Consider the following 17,344-nt stretch of genomic DNA (forward strand, 5'->3'; position numbering starts at 1 on the left):
CCACCCCTAGGCACATACTCAGAGCCGAAAACGTGTTCATGGAGCACTTGTACAGAAACACTCCCAGCTGCTTTGTTTGCTGTTTGTGAAAACCAAGCTGAAGCACCCAAGTGTCCGTAGAGATGTGAATGGGCACATGGTGGTTGAGGTGCTAGACTCCCACCTGGCTGACCAAAGTTCGAATCCTGGACCTGGTGGCTTGTTTGCTCACTTTCCCTCTTTTTCTGTCTGTCTCTCTGGTGAGCAAGTTAAAAGATAATAACGATAACATTGGATTGTCAGGAAATCATGACACATTTTTGCATAGAAAAGCAAATGGGGCTGGCAGGTGGCATGATGGTTAAGGTGCTGGACTCCCACAGGACTGACCATGGTTTGAGTCCCAGACCTGGTGACTTACTTTCTCACTCTCACCACCCCTACTGGGCAAATTAAACAAACAAATAAATAAAGTTAAAATAATTCTTTAAAAGAAAAAAGAAAAGCATAGAATAACATGTCATGACTTTCCCGATGGCCTAAAAGATTAATTCCTAAAGAAAAAAAAAAACTTTATAAAAAGAGAAAAGGGAGTAGATTTGCCAACAGGTGCGTCCACACAGTGGAGCCCATGCAAGCAGTACACGGCACTGAGCTCCTGAAGCTCACAGTAATTATACCGAGTGGAAAAAATCAGACCGGAAGGGAACACACTGATAAAAATGAAAACTATGATGTATAGTGACAGGAATGCGGTCAGTGGCTTCCTGGAGCGAGGACAGAGGTGAGACTGAGAGGCGGCAGGGAGGAATCAGCAAGGAAGCCTCTGGGGTGATCGCCGAGTTCATTATCTGAGTTGTGCTGATGGTTTCCTGGATACACACCTGACTGTGCACTTCACACATGGGCAGGGTGTTGTGTGCCGGCCATTCCTCACTCACGCTGTGTGTGTAAAAGCGGTCACGTTGGAAGGAAGGTGGTCGCTTTATTAATTAGTCTCTATGTCATGAAGTATTGCAGTAGGCAAAAAACGAACAAGAAACAAAACAGACAACACTTGCCAAAACCCACATGTGGAGGAGTGCTTCTCAACTTTCCAGACCAGTCATCGCCTTGAATACAGTTTTTGTCCCACCTCCTTTACGTACTTACAGGGAATTTGTAAATAAGAATAGATAATATCAGGGACCAGGAGATGGCGTAATGGTTATGGTGCTAGACTCCTACATAGTCAACTGCGGTTCAAGTCCCAGACCTGGTGGCTTTAAACTCACACTGGGCTTGTGTACATGCATGCTCAAAATCTCAAGAGGAGAATGGAGGAGAAGGGACTGCAGTGTGGCCATCCCCCCTGGGGGATGATTTCTCACTTTCTGTCTCTCTGGTGAGCGCACGTGCCCTGTAGGGGAATAAAATCTCTCAAGAAAAAAAAAATAGGGGCTAGTAGGTGCTGTGGCGGTTAAGGGCACTGGACTCCCATATGGCCGACCACGGTTTGAGTCCTGGACTTGATGGCTTGCTTTCTCTCTCTCTCTCCCTCCCTCCTTCTCTGATCAAATTAAAATAAATTAATTAATTAATTTAAAAAGCAGATGACATCAAACTTGAAAGTCAATATGATGCTCTTCCTAGACTTGAAAGGAAAACTAAAAGGTGAGGAATTGGGCCAGCTGGTGGCATGGTAGTCATAGCGGCTGGATCCCAGGTGGCTGACTGCACAGCTGAAGTACGGATCCAGCAGTGGGAAAAACACGCTGGCTGTATGTGCATGTGTGCCCAAAATCCTGAAGGGAAAATGGAGAAGAAGGGATTGCAGTGTGGCCTGCAGTGCGGCCCGGGGGTTGCGTGCTTTCTCTCTCGTGCATGTACATGTACTTTCTCTTTCTCTCGAGGGAGGTCATGTACCCTATAGGAAATTAAAAACAAAAATTAAAAAGAGAGCAAGCAAGAACTGTGCACTGCAGCCACACGTCAGCTCTCAGGTGTGCCCTGTAAGGTAGGACGCAGAGTTGCTGCCTGTTCTTAGAGACCTCCTGTGGCTACAGCAGCTACGCGTTCCCACTGACCATCTGCGTGGTTCTGGAGACCGAGCACCAACAGCAGCATCGCCCTCGGAGATGAGGCTCTTCAAAGTCCTGGACAAAATGTCATCCCCCTTGATTTGCACAGCACTTGCATTCCCCAAAATATTGAGGAGGGAGGTGCCCACCCTCACCCTGGGGTCCATGTGTTACCCCATGTATCTTCCGGGCCAGGCAGTGTGAACACGGGCGCTTCGTTTGCGGACGCCCTTCTCTGCCATCGCAGATGAAAATCTGCCCTCCTCAGTGCATCAGGAGTTAGAGGTCACAGACCAAGCTCTGGGTGCTGTCAGGAATTTTAAAATTGTGTGAAGTGAAGATCTTTTTAAATTGAGATTTTGCCTTTGCAAAAACATTAAAATCTTATTTCACAGTGTCACACAAGGCCATCAGTCACTCCTCTGGCCCTTTGGTGCAAGCCCCTTTAGCCTTCCGACCCATGACCCCTATTCTGTCTGTGCTCCCAGCCCTGCTCTGGCTTCCCTGACATTCCTGTGGCCCTTCAAGGCCCTCCTCATGTTTTATAAAATCCTTTGGCTCCAGGCCTTGCTGATTCTTTTCCCTCTTCTCAGAATACCTTGTCCCTCCCCAACTTGACCTGCTTCTTCTTCCTTTAGGTCTTGGCCAAAATATTACCTCCTCCACTTCCTCTGCCTTCAATGTTGGCCTTGGCGCCTGCCTCCTCCCTCGGGGTGCTCAGCCTGTGTAGGTGGATACTGGCCGACTTCACCTGCCCTCTGTGAAACGGGAACACACCGGCCGGTCCCTTCTTCCTCCAAGTCCTCAGCCTCCCGCCCTCTGTGTCCCTGGGTTCTCTTGACTCAGATCTTCCCTCCTGACCACAGTTCCTTCCCTCTCCCTGCTCTGCTTGCTGCTTCTCCCCCCGGGAGCTCCTTCTACTCTGGAGGCTTCTCGTTTACTGGGCGTGTCCCTTTCCTGGCTCAGCCTCAGCTGGCCTTTCTACCCTTGACCTTCAATGCCCAGACCTGGGCCTACCTCCTGCCCGCCTGAGGCCTTCTCCCTAGCTCTTTGGTGGCCTGTGTCCTGGCCACTGAGAACAGCCCAGGGTCGGGACAGCCCACGTGACACAAGGCCAGAGCCCCACTCAGGAAGTGGTGCAAAGAACAGGGGGAGCCGAGACACTTGCCCCCTTCCCTCTTGCCAAAAAGGCCTGTGTAGGTTCAAAGGGTCACCCTGAAAATCGCAGCCAGAAACCTAGCTTCAGGGGAAACAAGTGAAGTGAGCAGGAGACGACCTTACGTGGTGACAAGGACAACAGGAAAACAGAGATCCTCTGTGCTTGGTGGAATTATAACCACCCCTATGTGTCCCAACCCCTAGATCCTATAATGATGTTTCTTTCCATGGTAAAGGTTGTGAATAGGATCAGGCCAGGAATGTTGAGGGCCAGTCCCATAGCACAGTGCCTAAGTATTGTGCGTAGGGAGTAGATCCTGTGGTTAACTGTGGTTCGAATCCTGGCTCTGTTGGGAAACACACAGGATGTGTGCACATTTGTGCTCAGAATCCTCATGGGGCGGAGGAGAGGAAAAAAGATTGTCATGTCACCATGCCCCACTGGGGGGCGCTTTCTCCCCTGCACGAATGCAGTCGTGCTGTCCTCTATCCTTTATCTCTGATGAGTGTACGTGGCCTCTGGCAATTAAAGAATTTCGAGATGAGGGTATTCTGACTTATCTGGGGGCAGAGGCTGTAGTCATCACAGGGAGACGGAGATCAGAGGGATCCACGCTGCTGGCTTTGAAGGTGGAGAAAGGGCCAGGAGCCAGGGATGGAGGCAGAGACCAGATTTCCCCTAGAGCCTTCAGAAGGCCCCAGTCCTGTGGGTCCACTTCTGATTTCTGACCTCTAGAGCTAGGAGGTCATTTAGCCCTATGAGGTTACTATTCTGACTGGACTAGGTAGAGGAAAGCTGGAGAGTGGCCTTTCGGTATCTATCATAGCTTAACACGTTACCCCAAAACTTACCAACCAAAAATTAGAATGAACACTTACCATCTCAGATGGTTTCTCTGGGCAGTTCTGGTTCAGGGTCTTGTGTGACGCTGAGGTCATGGTGTAGTCTGGGGCTGCACCATCTGACGGCTCGACTGGGGCTACCGGATCTGCTCCTGATTGGCACGTTAGCGTATGACTGGCACATTAGCTCTGGCTTTTGGGGAGATCTCACCATGGGTGCTTCTCCATAGGACAGATTGAGTGTCAGCATGATAATGGCATTTGGTTTTGTTGAGTATGAACATCCCAAGAGAGGGCAAGATGAACACCTGGTCACGAAAGCAACACTCTTACACACACACACACACACACACACACATATATTTTTGAGAGAGAGATTTTTGCTATAGGGCTTGTGTGTTTGCTAGAGAGAGACAGAAAGGAAGAATTCACTCACCTAGGGGCAATGGGCACGCTGCAGTCCCTTCTCCTCCATTCTCCTCTTGGGATTTTGGGCACACACACATGCATGTACATGTGCCCTGTATGAGTTTTAAGCTGCTAGGTCCAGGACTTGAACCTCAGTTGACTGCGTGGGAGTCCATTATGCTACCTACTAATCCCCAGTATATATATGTATGTATGTGTGTATGTATATATACATATCTTTTTTTTTGAGAGGTTTTCACTATAGGGCGCTTGCGCTCGCCAGACAGACAGAGAGAGACATAGAGACAGAAAGTGAGAAATCACCCCCTGGGGGGGATGGCCACGCCGCAATCCCTTCTCCTCCATTCTCCTCTCGGGATCTTGGGTACGCACGCACATGTGCCCGGCGTGAGTTCTAAACCACTGGGTCCGGGACGTGAACCGCGGTCGACTACGTGGGAGTCCAGCGACATAGCCATTACGCTAACTGCTGGTTCCCATCTCCAGTATCTTATTTTTAAAAGTTTATTTATTTATTTTTTGTGAGTGACAGAGAAAGAGAGGTAGCCCCAGCAGGACCTTCCTATCTTCCCCAACCCATCTCAGCCAGCTCAGATCACAGGCGTGTGTGCATGCGTACACTCACTCACACGCGTGCACGCGCACACACACACACACACACACACACACTATGTATGTGGAGCCCCTGGGGCATGAACCCAAGACCTTTCCTATCTGGACCTAGTTACTTCTGTGCCATAGTCTGACTCCTGCAATATCATATTCTGAATGGGAAGGGACTGCAAGGGGGCATGGTGAGATTTGCTGGAGACTATCTCTGTGGCTGGCTACCATGAGCTTCATGGGGATGGCAACAAAGTTGCACCCAATATTCAGTTCTGTCAAATCTCCGTGACTTTTGGACAAGCCATGTAACTGCTCAACCTCGAATTCTACCTGAAAAGCAAACAGGTTCAATCACGCAATGTTTTATATTTCCTTCTAGCTGTGACATAAAACTAATACCAATTAATATTGTATAGTGCTCATCACTTCACTGGCACTTAAAAAACTCTGTATAAGATAAAGATTGCTATTTTTGTAATAACAGCTTTATTGAGATACATTGAGTTGTTGGAAAACTCATGATGCATTTTTGCAGAGAAAACTACATCATGACTTTTCTGGCAACCCAATAATTTATACACCGCCTAATTCACCTGGTTAAAATGTGCAGTTCACTGGTTTTTATTCACAGAGTCATGCGTTCATCACCGTAGTCAATTTTAGAACAACTCATCACTCAACAAAGAAACCTCATGTCTTTTAGCGTGTGCCACTAGACCTTTAACCCCAGGCCTAAGCAAACCTTAATCTACTTTTTATCTTTATCGATTTGCCTCTTCTGGACATTGCATGGATATGGGATCATACAGAAGATGACCTTTAGTGTCTGACTTGTTTGGCTCAGCATGTCCTAGAGGTTCATTCATGCATGGTGTAGCGTTCGCTCCTTATGGCCACGTAATACTCCGTTGTGGATATGCCCCATTTTTTTATGCATTCATCAGTTGATAGACACTTGGGTTGTCTCCATCCTTTTGGCCATTATGAATATTGCTGCCACGGACATCTGTTGACAGAGCGTATGTGGCCGTATGCTTTCATTTCTCTTGGGTATATACCTAGGAGTAGAATGGCTAGGTTGTTTGGTGATTCTCTGTTTAACTTTTTAAGGAACTGCCTGTCTGTTTTTCAAAGGAGCTACCTCATTTTACACTCCCCGCAGTGTCTTGGTGTTCTCCATATTCCTGCAGAGACTTTTTATTTCCTGGCTTCCTGACTACAGTAGATACCACATAGTATCTCACTGTGGCTCGGGTCTGCATTTCCCTGGTGACCAGGGGTGCCGAGCAGCGTTCCTGTGCTTACTGCCCTCGTGCACGTCTCTTTAGAGAACACTCTTCAGCTCTCTTACTCCTTTTTGAATTGAGTTGTCTCCTTACTCTGAGGGCTTTTGTGTTTTGTCTTGTCTTTTAATTTACTTCTCCTACCCATGAGTGAGAGTGAGTGTGAGAGACAGCACCCCTCACCAGTCCTCGATGCTGTGATCCACCGCCATCCTCCAGCCAGCAGCGGCTCACAGGCACATGTGTACCCAGTGTACTCAGGGAGGTGTCTGCACTCGAACTGGCAACTTTCCCACGTGGAATTGCCTCACTGAGCTTGCGTTTTACCACTGTACCACCATCTAACCCCCCATTATGAGGTTTTTTTTTTTAAATTAAATTCTATTTATTATTATTTATTTTTTCTTTTTTTCAAGAGAGATTTTTGCTGTGGAGCACATGTGCTTGCCCCAGAGACAGAGACAGAAACAAGAATCACTCCCCAGAGAGGACAGCCACACCACAGTCCCTTCTCCTTGTCTCCTCTTGGGATTTAAGGCATGCACACACACTCGCCCGGTACAAGTTTTAAGGTTCAGGCCTCGAACCGCAGTTGACTACCTGGGAGCCCAATGATGTAACCATTATGCCATCTGCTGGTTTCTTTTATTATTTTATTTAAAAATTTGCTATTGGGCATGTGCACTCACCAGAGAGAGACAGAGAGAGGGGTAGGGAGAGAGAGAAGGAAAATGAGAAAGCAAGCCTCCAGTTCCAGGACTCAAACTGCTGTCGGCCATGTGGGAGTCCAGCGACTTAATCATCTGCCCCCCCGCCCCCTGTTATGAGTTTTAAGAATTCTTTATGTGTTTTAGATTAAGTCCCTTATCAGATTTTTTATTTGTAGATCTTACATTCTTTTTTTTTGGAGAGATTTTCACTGTAGGGCGCGTGCGCTCGCCAGACAGACAGAGAGAGACATAGAGACAGAAAGCGAGAAATCACCCCCCAGGGGGGATGGCCACACCGCAGTCCCTTCTCCTCCATTCTCCTCTCGGGATCTTGGGCACACACGCACACGCGCCCGGCGTGAGTTTTAAGTCACTGGGTCCAGGACGCGAACCACGGTCGACTACGTGGGAGTCCAGTGACATAGCCATTACACTAACTGCTAGTCCCCCATCTTCCATTCTAAAAGTTGTCTTTTCACTTTTTTAGTAGTGTCCTTCGAAGCACAAAAGTTTGTTTTGATGAACTCTAAATAATCCGTTGTTTTTGTTGCATATGCTTTTGGTATCATATCTAAGATTATATTGCCAATTTGAGACCATGAAGATAAGATGCACTCCTATGTTTTGTGTAAGAATTTTATAGTTTTAGCTCTGTGCTTAGGTTGGATCATCCTGAGGTCAATTTTGTTTATGATGTAAGTCCAACTTCATCCTTTTGCAGGTAGCTGTCCAGCTTCCTGTCCCACTCGAAAAACCTGACCTTTCCCCACTGAATGGTCTTGGCTCCCTTGTAAATCGTTCAGACTCGTCTCTAGATTCGTAATTCTTTTGCACTGGTTTATAAATTTCTGTCCCTGAGCATACGCAGGGAGGTCTCTGCACTTGAACTGCAACCTGTCCGTGTGGGCTCGCCTCACTGAAGGGCGTGTTTTACCTCTGCACCACCATCCGGCTCCCCTTTCTGAGTTAAGAGTTCTGTCTATCTGGATTGCTGTTATTTTGTAATACGTTTTTAAATCAGGAAGTGTGAGTCCTCCAACTTTGTTCTTCCTCAAGATTATTTTTATTACTCTGGATCTATTAGGTTTCCACATGAAACTTAGAGTTATTAATAATTCATCAATTTCTACAAAATCAGAAGCCAGCTGACATTCTGATGGGGATTGTGTTCAATCTATAAATAAGTTTGGGGTTGGACTTTTTCTAAGTCCATCATGTGTATTAACTCATTTAATTTTGCGAAAGCCCCACGAGGTAGGACCTATTTTTATCTGCATTTTACAGGTGAGTGAACTGAGGTCTAGAGAATATAAGGAATGTACCTAGAGTCCCACAGCTGGCAAATGGCCAAGCCAGGATTTGAACCTGCCCCTCCTGAGTCTGTTTTCATCACCACTGTGCTAAGCTGCCCTTCTGTGGTGACTTGTCTTTGGTATTCTCAGGCCTTCTTCCTTGGGGCAGGGGCTGTGTCTCTCCCGGACCCCACCACTGTTTCACCTTGTGTTCCAGGCAGGCGGTAAAGATCGTGTACTCCTCCAAGGACCCAGCGAAGCCGAAAGGGAGCTCCAAATTGGATGTGAACGAGGAGGCCGAGGCTCTGATTCTCAAGGCCCCCCAGAAGGAGCGGGACCCCTCCCTGTTTAAGGTGTTATACAAGACCTTCGGGCCCTACTTCCTCATGAGCTTCTTGTTTAAGGCCCTGCACGACCTGATGATGTTTGCCGGCCCAGAGCTCTTAAAGTAAGACCCTTCCCCTCCCAGCGGGGCTCCCCTTTGTCTCCTTGGTGTGACCTTTCCCCTGAGTTACACAGAACCTGAGGGGCCCGCCGAGGTGGACTTAGAGCCCAGCTCTGTCTCCACACCCTGTGCTTTAGCCTGCTTAGGTATTACCTCAGGTAAGGCCACTTCGGTCGCAAGTAGCAGAAACCCACTAGGCTCTTTCTACACCAAAGCAGAGAGGATGTGGGGTTGGCTCAGGAACTAAGTGCCAGGGAACGCAGGCGGAGCTCATGGACACCTGTGAAGGTTGCCTTCCACCTCCTCCTTGTCTCTGGGGCCACACAAACCTCCTTATCTCTGTCCCTTACGCTCTCCATGTGGTCACCTTTGGGCGACTCACTGGCAGTAAGTCAGAACAATGTGGCATCTCGAGGGGCAGGGGTTCACTGTGAGTGGCGTGGGCCGCCTGTAGTCAGATCACCAGGTGGGCCCGTTTCCTCCGTCCGTGGTCTTGCAGCACTAGTGCAGCCTCATCCAGCTCGGGAGAGAGTCCTGACACTGCAGTGCTTTCCTTGCACGTGTGTATGGATACACGTGACACTCAAGTCCTGCCTCTCCCTGTGTCTTCACAGGTTGCTCATCAACTTCGTGAACGACGCGCAGGCCCCAGACTGGCAGGGCTACCTCTACACGGCGCTCCTGTTCGTGTGCTCCTGCCTGCAGACGCTGGTGTTGCACCAGTACTTCCACATCTGCTTCGTCAGCGGCATGCGGATCAAGACCGCCGTCATCGGGGCCGTCTATAGGAAGGTAGGGGCATCTCTTCTCGCAGCCTCAGGACTGGTGGGGACTTGGCTGGGTCAGCCCAGGGCCAGTGAGGGATTTCCAGCTCAACTTCTGGAGCTATAGCGTGAGCATGATCTGAGTGACCACAGTTGTGGGGTAATTGACGTGGCAACAGACAGAGCTAAGTTCAGATCCTTGTTTTACCGTTCACGAGGAGCGCGTTCTCCCGTTGACGAGGAGCACGTTCTCCCGTTGACGTGGAGCGCATTCTCCCGTTGACGTGGAGCGCGTTCTCCCGTTGACGTGGAGCGCGTTCTCCCGTTGACGTGGAGCGCGTTCTCACTCTGGATTTAAACTGAGCAGGTGCAGCCCATGTGATAGAGTGCATAGCAGGCATCTGTGCATGTCCAGGTTCCAAGCAACCACATTCCCTTCTCGACCCCCTCCTTTCGTAGCAAAGGCGCTGCCTGGCCCATGCTTGGGAAGAGACAGTCTGGTGGAAGAGTGGACTGGACTGGTCATTCGCAGCCCTGTCTGAGTGAGACTGTCCTGAGGAGCTCATGCCTCAGGCGAGACTATTGAGATGAGGCCCAGCAGCCAGAGTTTTTAAAACAGCCAGACAACAGCATGCACCCACATGCAAGAACCTGTGGCCTGAACTGGTGGTTCTCAGCCAGGGCAGCCCACCTCTGCAGGGGATGTTTGGCAATGTCTGGAATCATTTGTGGTTGGCACAGCTGGAGGTGGAGCCTCTAGTGGTTAGAGGCCAGGGGTGCTGCTAAACATCCTAGAATGTACAGAACAGCCTCACAAGGAATTACCCACCCCAAACATCAGGAAAGCTGTGGCCGAGAAGGACCTTCAGTCCTTCTATGGGGTCTAGGACTAGCAGCATCAGCCCGCCCTGGGAGCTTGTTAAAAATGCAGACTCCAGGCCCCACCCCAGACAGGCTGAGTCAGAATCTGCATTGGAACACAGGCCCCAGGTGACGCGTGTGCACATGCCAGTGAGCGAAGCCTGGTTTAGAGGAAGTTTAAAGTCCCTTCCAAATCGATAGAGCTCAAGACAGAGGCAGTGAGTGTGTGATAAGTGTGGGCTTAGTAATGACACGATAGTGAGCCTGCAGCGGGGAGGATGCCCCGTGACGTTTCCACTGTGGACGGTCATCGTCCTCTCCCTGAACCTAAAGAAACAGTGCAGGGCTCCTCGCCTGCCACACTCACCCGTTCCTTCCCCTCTTCTTTGCCTCGCAGGCCCTGGTGATCACCAATTCAGCCAGAAAGTCCTCCACGGTCGGGGAGATCGTCAACCTCATGTCTGTGGACGCCCAGAGGTTCATGGACTTGGCCACGTACATTAACATGATCTGGTCAGCCCCTCTGCAAGTCATGCTTGCCCTCTACCTCCTGTGGCTGGTGTGTGTTTGACATTGTTCCCTTCACATGTAGGGAGGGACTTCCGGGTGAGGGTGATGGGGTCCGGGAGTGGGATCCATGAAAACAACATCTGCTGCTCACTGGCATTTCTCACTGCCACTCCCAGTTTGTTTTCTGGTCCATTAACCATTCCCTGGATAGTCTGTTCCTTCCCTGAGTTGCTAGGTTTGTGTACTCTTCCATGTCCTGGTGTTTGCATTTGTTTCTTGACAAATCATAGTCTACAGTGTACAGTTGTTATTTCTCCCACTGTATCCTCTCAAATGCTAAGCAAACTTTATTTTACTGTTCTCTAATTATGTTGGCCAAGATTCTCTCTGTTTCAAGGAATAGAAAACCATCTTAGCCTAAGCAGTAGAGGGAATTCAGTAGGAGCAACTGAAAAATTCAAGGGTCTAGTTTCAAGCATGGGTGGATCCAGGAGATTGCACAATGCTTTAAGGACTCAGTCTTTCTCTCTTTGGCCATTTCATGGCCTGTTTTCCTCTGAGTTGGCCTCACTCTCAGTGGAGTTTTCCCAGTGGCTTCCAGAGCTTTCTTATATCATGATTAGAGATGGTGGTGAGAAAAAGACCACATTCTTTTTTTGGCCTCAGCGAGAGCTCCAGAGAACATTCCAATTGGCCTAGCTCAGTCTTACTGACATCCCTGAACCAATTGCAGTAGCCCAGGAAGAAGTCTCTGATTGGCCAGCCTGGGCCACATGCTCTCTCCCATTGCAAAAGAAGGGTGATTGGCATCTCTTCCATATGCAAAGGGACAGTTCTCAAATGAAAAGATGATGAGCCTTTTAAAGAGGCTCATGATATGACATACCAGTGTTTTCCTGCCTCAGAGCCTTTGCCTATACCTTTCCACCGGAAATTCCTTTCCCTCTTTCCTCCCAGCAGACAGAGTACCACTGTCCTTCAAGGCTACCACAGATGCTGCTCCCACCAGGATTTTTCCCTCTCCCAATTGGATTGTCTTCCTTTAGGAAACTTAATAACTTTTTCATTCTTTCTTTTTTTTTTTTTCCTGGAGAAGTTTTTGCCATAGGGCATGTGTGTTTGCCAGAAAGACAAAGACAGAGAGATAGAAAGCGAGAAATCACCTCCCAGGGGGAATGGCCACATCATAATCCCTTCTCCTCCATTCCTCTCTTGGGATCTTGGGCATGCACACACACGTGCCCAGCATGAGTTTAAGCCACCGGGTCCAGGATTCGAACCACAGTTGACTACATAGGAGTCTAGCAACATAGCCATTACGCTAACAGCTGGTCCCAGTAACTTTCTTATCTTTTTTTTTTTTTTTTTTTTTTTTTTTAGTGTAAGGAAAAGGTAGTTTATTAAGTAAAAGTAAAAGTATACTTCTGAGAAATAGGAGCAGACCTGAGTGGACAGAGAAGGAGGGATTCAAAAAGGCCCTGGCAGTTGCATTCTGCTGAATTTATAATTTTTAACCTAGGTCGTGTGGGTTGATCATTGGCTGGGTCATCTTATTGACTCTATCAAATGTAGCTGGGGCCACTGATCCATCTCATTGTCTATATCAAAGATAGCTGGGCCCACTGATTTATCTCATTGTCTATATTAGGTGTGGCTTCATCAGTTAGACATCCCCTACTCATCTCCTGTCTACATTACCTTGGTCAGACATTTTCTGCCCTGATTGGGTTTTTCTGTCTAGCTCCAATGGGAAGACCCCACCCCCTGACCCACTTCCATTTGCTAGCTTTCTCCTGCCTCATTTTCCCGTTGAGAGATATGATCCTCATATATCTTTTTGGGGAGCTGAAGGTGGGTGGTCTGTCTTCTGTAACCACTTCATGCTGGAGAGGGACGTTGACCCTACCTATTGGGGATCATAGACCTCTCACCCTATCTGATTTAGGTGGGAGAGCGGGGACAGGGGCAGGTCATTGAGCTAGTACCCCGACATATCCTTGGGAGGGCTGTCGAGGGCTGTGGTTGGTGCTGGATGACTTACAGTGGGATTTAGTGGAGGTCCCAAGGAGTTGATATCCCTGTTGTATGATCATTTGTAAATTTATAGTTTCTAAGCAAGAAGAGATAAACCTGCTTAGGAGATGTAAAAGACAGGACCCCAAAACAGGGGTGAGAATTAGCATTGACTGGTGTCCCAAGAAGGGCAACAGCCAAAGGAACCAGTTTCAGAGTTTTAACCAGATTCCCCATGAATCTGACAATGCTGTCAGATTTGTGAAGCAGTATGATTACAGAGAGCATGGTCTAAGACACCTAGTGGTGATTTGGGGGTTGTATGATGAGTTCTTTTAACACAGATATGTGCCTGGAAGTGTAAGGGAATCATCGCCATTATAGGTCCCGAACTGGGGTGCTCAGTCTCTGAGTTCCATTGGAAGGATCCAAGAAGATTAACTGCCCTTCCTACCAGTGTCTTCTCAGCTCATTCAGTTATTTGAAAATCCTGCAAGTCCTGAATACTTATTACCTGGAAATGTGGACCTTTCATATTTAGAGTGAAGAGCCATTACACTAGCCAAATAGAAATAGGAACAGCTGTGTAAACAAAGCCAGCAGTCCTTAGTCAAATTTGGGTTGGAGGCCTTAGGTCTTGGACAATCCTGTATTCCTCAGTTGGCTTACGTACTGGCAGTATTAGGAGTATTGCAGGGACTCAGAAGGCTTTGGTAGCCCAGATTTTAAAAAATCTTTTACAGTGGGTTCAAGTCCTTTTCTAGCTTTTTGACTTACAGGATACTGTTTTCAATGAGGGAATTTAGAGGGGTCCTTAAGCTGTATTTTTATAGGAGATGTTGTTCTAGCCCTCCCTGGTTGTCCAGAACACTGGGCCATCTGTGTGGCTCGGTACCCTATGAGGATCTCGAATGATCATGATCCTCAGAGTTCTAAACCTAAGCCAGTATATCTCTTCCCATAAGGGGACTGGGCAACTGGCAACTACTAGAAATTCTTATGAGAATACTTAGTTCTCAAATTGGTATACCAGAAGATGAGTGAAATAGCTCATACTTCTTCCCTCCGTTCCCATAACTGTCGTGGTTTGCATGGAGGGGTTTCCTGAAAAAGAAGGGAGAACAGTGTAAGCAGCTCTTGTAGCCAGAAGAAGTAAAATTGGCTTACTCACGGTGTTCAGAGTTACCTGGGGTTCCTCAGTGGTGATGACGACTTTTCCAGACAGGGGCAGAGAGAAGCTCCCTAGGCTTCCTCAGTCATCGATTTCTTCTCTTTGGCATGTGAGGGCCTTGGCTGGCCGTTTACCCAGTGTCTTCATGTTTTCCTTCAGGGGAAGATGAGTCTTCACTGTGGGATTGCAGTAACCCAAAGAGGTAGACTCCTGGCTGGCTCGCCACAGTGTATGTTGCGGGATGGCTTCAGTTGAATGAAACACGCCAATAGTGTAAGGAAAAGGGAGCTTATTAAGTAAGAGTGAAAGTTCACTTCTGAGAGGTAGGAGCGGGCCTGAGGGGACAGAGGAGTGTCTCAGAAAGGCAGGATCTTAGTACCGTCAGTGCAGGAATTCACTGGTTTACCTTCTAAGATAGTTTTTGCATGTTCTGTGTACCATATCTCCTCACCTGGTGGCGTGTTAGCTTCATACAGCAGCCGACTTACCCTCGTGCCCTCTGTGGGTGCAACCTCAATGGGGCCTGGTGCGTAATAGTCACATAGCAAATTAGGTGTCCATTCAACTGTAGTATGCATTTTTGTGTGTGTGTATTTATGGAATAAAAGAATAAAAATGTTTCTAATAATGAAACTTAGAAGGAAACACACCAGACTTGAACTACCTAAAGAAGTGTCTTTTGGGGCAGATACCTTGGGGTGTCTACTTTCCCCAAAATGCTGCTATGGATAAAAAAAAATTCCTGGAACTTTTCAAATTGCCTTTGGGATTGGTTTATGAACCATTAAGAAACTTGCCTGCTCTCACAGCCCGGAGGAGGTTGCTCGGCCTCAGTGCTGTTGACATTTGGCACCAGGTACTTCTTTGAGGTGGACGCTTACCTGTGCATTGTGGGATGTCTACAGCATCCCTGTCCTCCACCCCCTGGATGTCAGGAGCACTTCTCTTTCCCATTTTCACAACCCAAAATGTCTCCAGACACTGCTAAATTCTCCTGCGGGACAAATCCATTTTTAATTAGGAATCACTGCTTGAAATCAAAAGCAGAATTTCTCTATTTAACCATCAAGGACATGTTCATGTCTTTGGATTCTACCACTTAGGAGAGTGGATGATGGATGGTATAGGCTCTGGAATCAGGCTGCCTGGGTTCAAATCCCACCGCTTCTGTTTCTAGCTCTGTGACTTTGATCAAGTTATTTCATGTCTCTAAACCTCAATTTCCTCATCTGTAAATCGTTGATAATGCTACCTCTCACATAGGGATGTTGGGACGACTAAATGAATTAGTGGCGGTGACGTTCATGGGATAGTACCTGGTACGCGTGCGCTCAGTGTATTTTAGCCTCACAACGTGTTGGTTGTTGGTAGAAGCCACGCAACCGTCTGGAGCAATAGCAGCATTTTTCTGGAACTAGGAGAGGAGCTCGGGAGAGTGACTGTTATTTTTCTGAATACGTAGGGAAGAAAGTCACATAATCTTAGGGTTCTGTATGTATGTTTCAGACTGGGTCAGCTTCTCCAAGTGTCTCTTTTTACTTAAATACCTTAGAAGGAAGTGGAAAGATGTAGATGTGTATCTTGTCTGGCTCACTGACCACGTAATCTCTCCACGTCAGTTTCCCTGTTGGCAAATGGAATAACAGAGCAAGTCGAGACTTCATATCTACACATCTCCAAATCAAAAGGCTCTGAAAACCAAAAGTTTTCCTTATCCAGTTTGGTGGCAAAACCGAAACTGAACTGACAAGTTACTTACGATCTCGATGGTCCCTTGCCACGTAAACATTTCTGTTTTGCTGCTAAAAATGTTATGCGTTTGATCATGGAGTGCTATGCTGGAGTGTCATGAAGTCCGTGGCTTATGCCACGTAGCCTGTGCCAGGATCCTCAAAACCATGCCAGGTTCAGTGATTTGCCAGGAAGAGGACTCAGCACATACGGGGGTTTTCGAAATGGTCACAAAAACATGGAATTAGTTTATTTTGGTGCAAAGAACTTTGAAACCGCAGTGTCCCCATGAACAATATTGGCACAGAAAGCCATTCTTACTGGTTCTGTTAATGGTGGAACCACTCCTGAAATCCAGGTTCCTGGATGCCAGCCCATGGCCAAACTCATAAGCACCTCAGGCAAGATAAGCAGGCAGGCCAGCTTAGTGCCTATGACCTTTCTGAAATTCTAAAGTTCTAATTTGCAAACCTCATCTGGTCCCAAGGGCTTTGGATGAAGGGATTGCGGACTTGCATATGCTTTGTAAGAGTTTATGAACTCCGTGAGAGAGTGAGAAAGAGAAGCAACGCCCTGACTACGTCTCGACATGCTCCACCCCCAGCCTCCACCAGCTTGGATCCCGTGCACGGGTGTGCCCCGTGCACTCATGCACTCAGAGAGGGCTGTGGGCATGAACCAGGAACCATCCCATGTCGGTCAGCCTCACAGAGCTCCGTGTCTCACTGCTGCACCACTGTCTAGCCCCCATGGACCTGCAGGTTCTTAAAGGGAATGGGCAGACACCAAAAATGCCCAGAAATAAATCTGCAACACCCCTCATTGGGCAAAACTGGCCCCAAACTCGCTCGGCAGCCTGCGAGGAGTAGAACTGCCCTTTAAGTTGTGAGGTCTGTTTGCTCCTGTCTGGTGAGTGACGAAGAGTGTCCTCTCTGCCCTTAGAACCTGGGTCCTTCCATCCTGGCCGGGGTGGCTGTGATGATCCTTATGGTGCCTGTCAATGCAGTGATGGCGATGAAGACCAAGACCTACCAGGTGGGTGTCTGTCTTTGTCTAGTTCCTTCTGCTTGATCGCCAGGGCTCTCAGCCTCACCTGCCTATTGAGGTTTAAAATAAACTGATGCCTGGGGGACCAGCAGGTGGTGTGGTGGTTAAGGTGTTGGACTCTTACATGACCAATCATGATTCAAGTCCCCAACCTGGTGACTTGAGAATCACACTGGGGGGAACCAGCAGTTAGCGTAATGGCTATGTCGCTGGACTCCCATGTAGTTGACTGTGGTTCACATCCCGGACCCAGTGGCTTAAAACCCACGCTGGGCGCGTGTACGTGTGTGCCCAAGATCCCGAGAGGAGAATGGAGAAGGGATTGTGGCGTGGCCATCCCCCCTGGGGGTGATTTCTCACTGTCTCTCTCTCTGTCTGGCGAGCGCACGCACCCTATAGTGAAAAAAAACCTCTCAAAAAAAAAAAAAAAAAAGAGAATCAC

At 48.1% G+C, this 17,344-nt stretch overlaps 1 protein-coding gene across 1 annotated transcript in view; it reads left to right on the forward strand.

Annotated features, from left to right (window-relative positions):
- The window catches only part of ABCC1 (ATP binding cassette subfamily C member 1 (ABCC1 blood group)), a 131,602-nt gene that overhangs the window by 45,337 nt on the left and 68,921 nt on the right, over positions 1 to 17,344 (forward strand). The window contains exons 9-12 of the mRNA XM_027771057.1: positions 8,578 to 8,808; positions 9,420 to 9,597; positions 10,828 to 10,989; positions 16,798 to 16,890. Of these exons, the coding sequence (XP_027626858.1) occupies positions 8,578 to 8,808; positions 9,420 to 9,597; positions 10,828 to 10,989; positions 16,798 to 16,890 (664 nt within the window). The remainder of the gene's footprint in view (positions 1 to 8,577; positions 8,809 to 9,419; positions 9,598 to 10,827; positions 10,990 to 16,797; positions 16,891 to 17,344) is intronic.

Source organism: Tupaia chinensis, unplaced genomic scaffold (genome assembly GCF_000334495.1).
Source record: "Tupaia chinensis unplaced genomic scaffold, TupChi_1.0 Scaffold000182_1, whole genome shotgun sequence".
In the NCBI taxonomy this organism is placed as follows: Eukaryota; Metazoa; Chordata; class Mammalia; order Scandentia; family Tupaiidae; genus Tupaia; species Tupaia belangeri.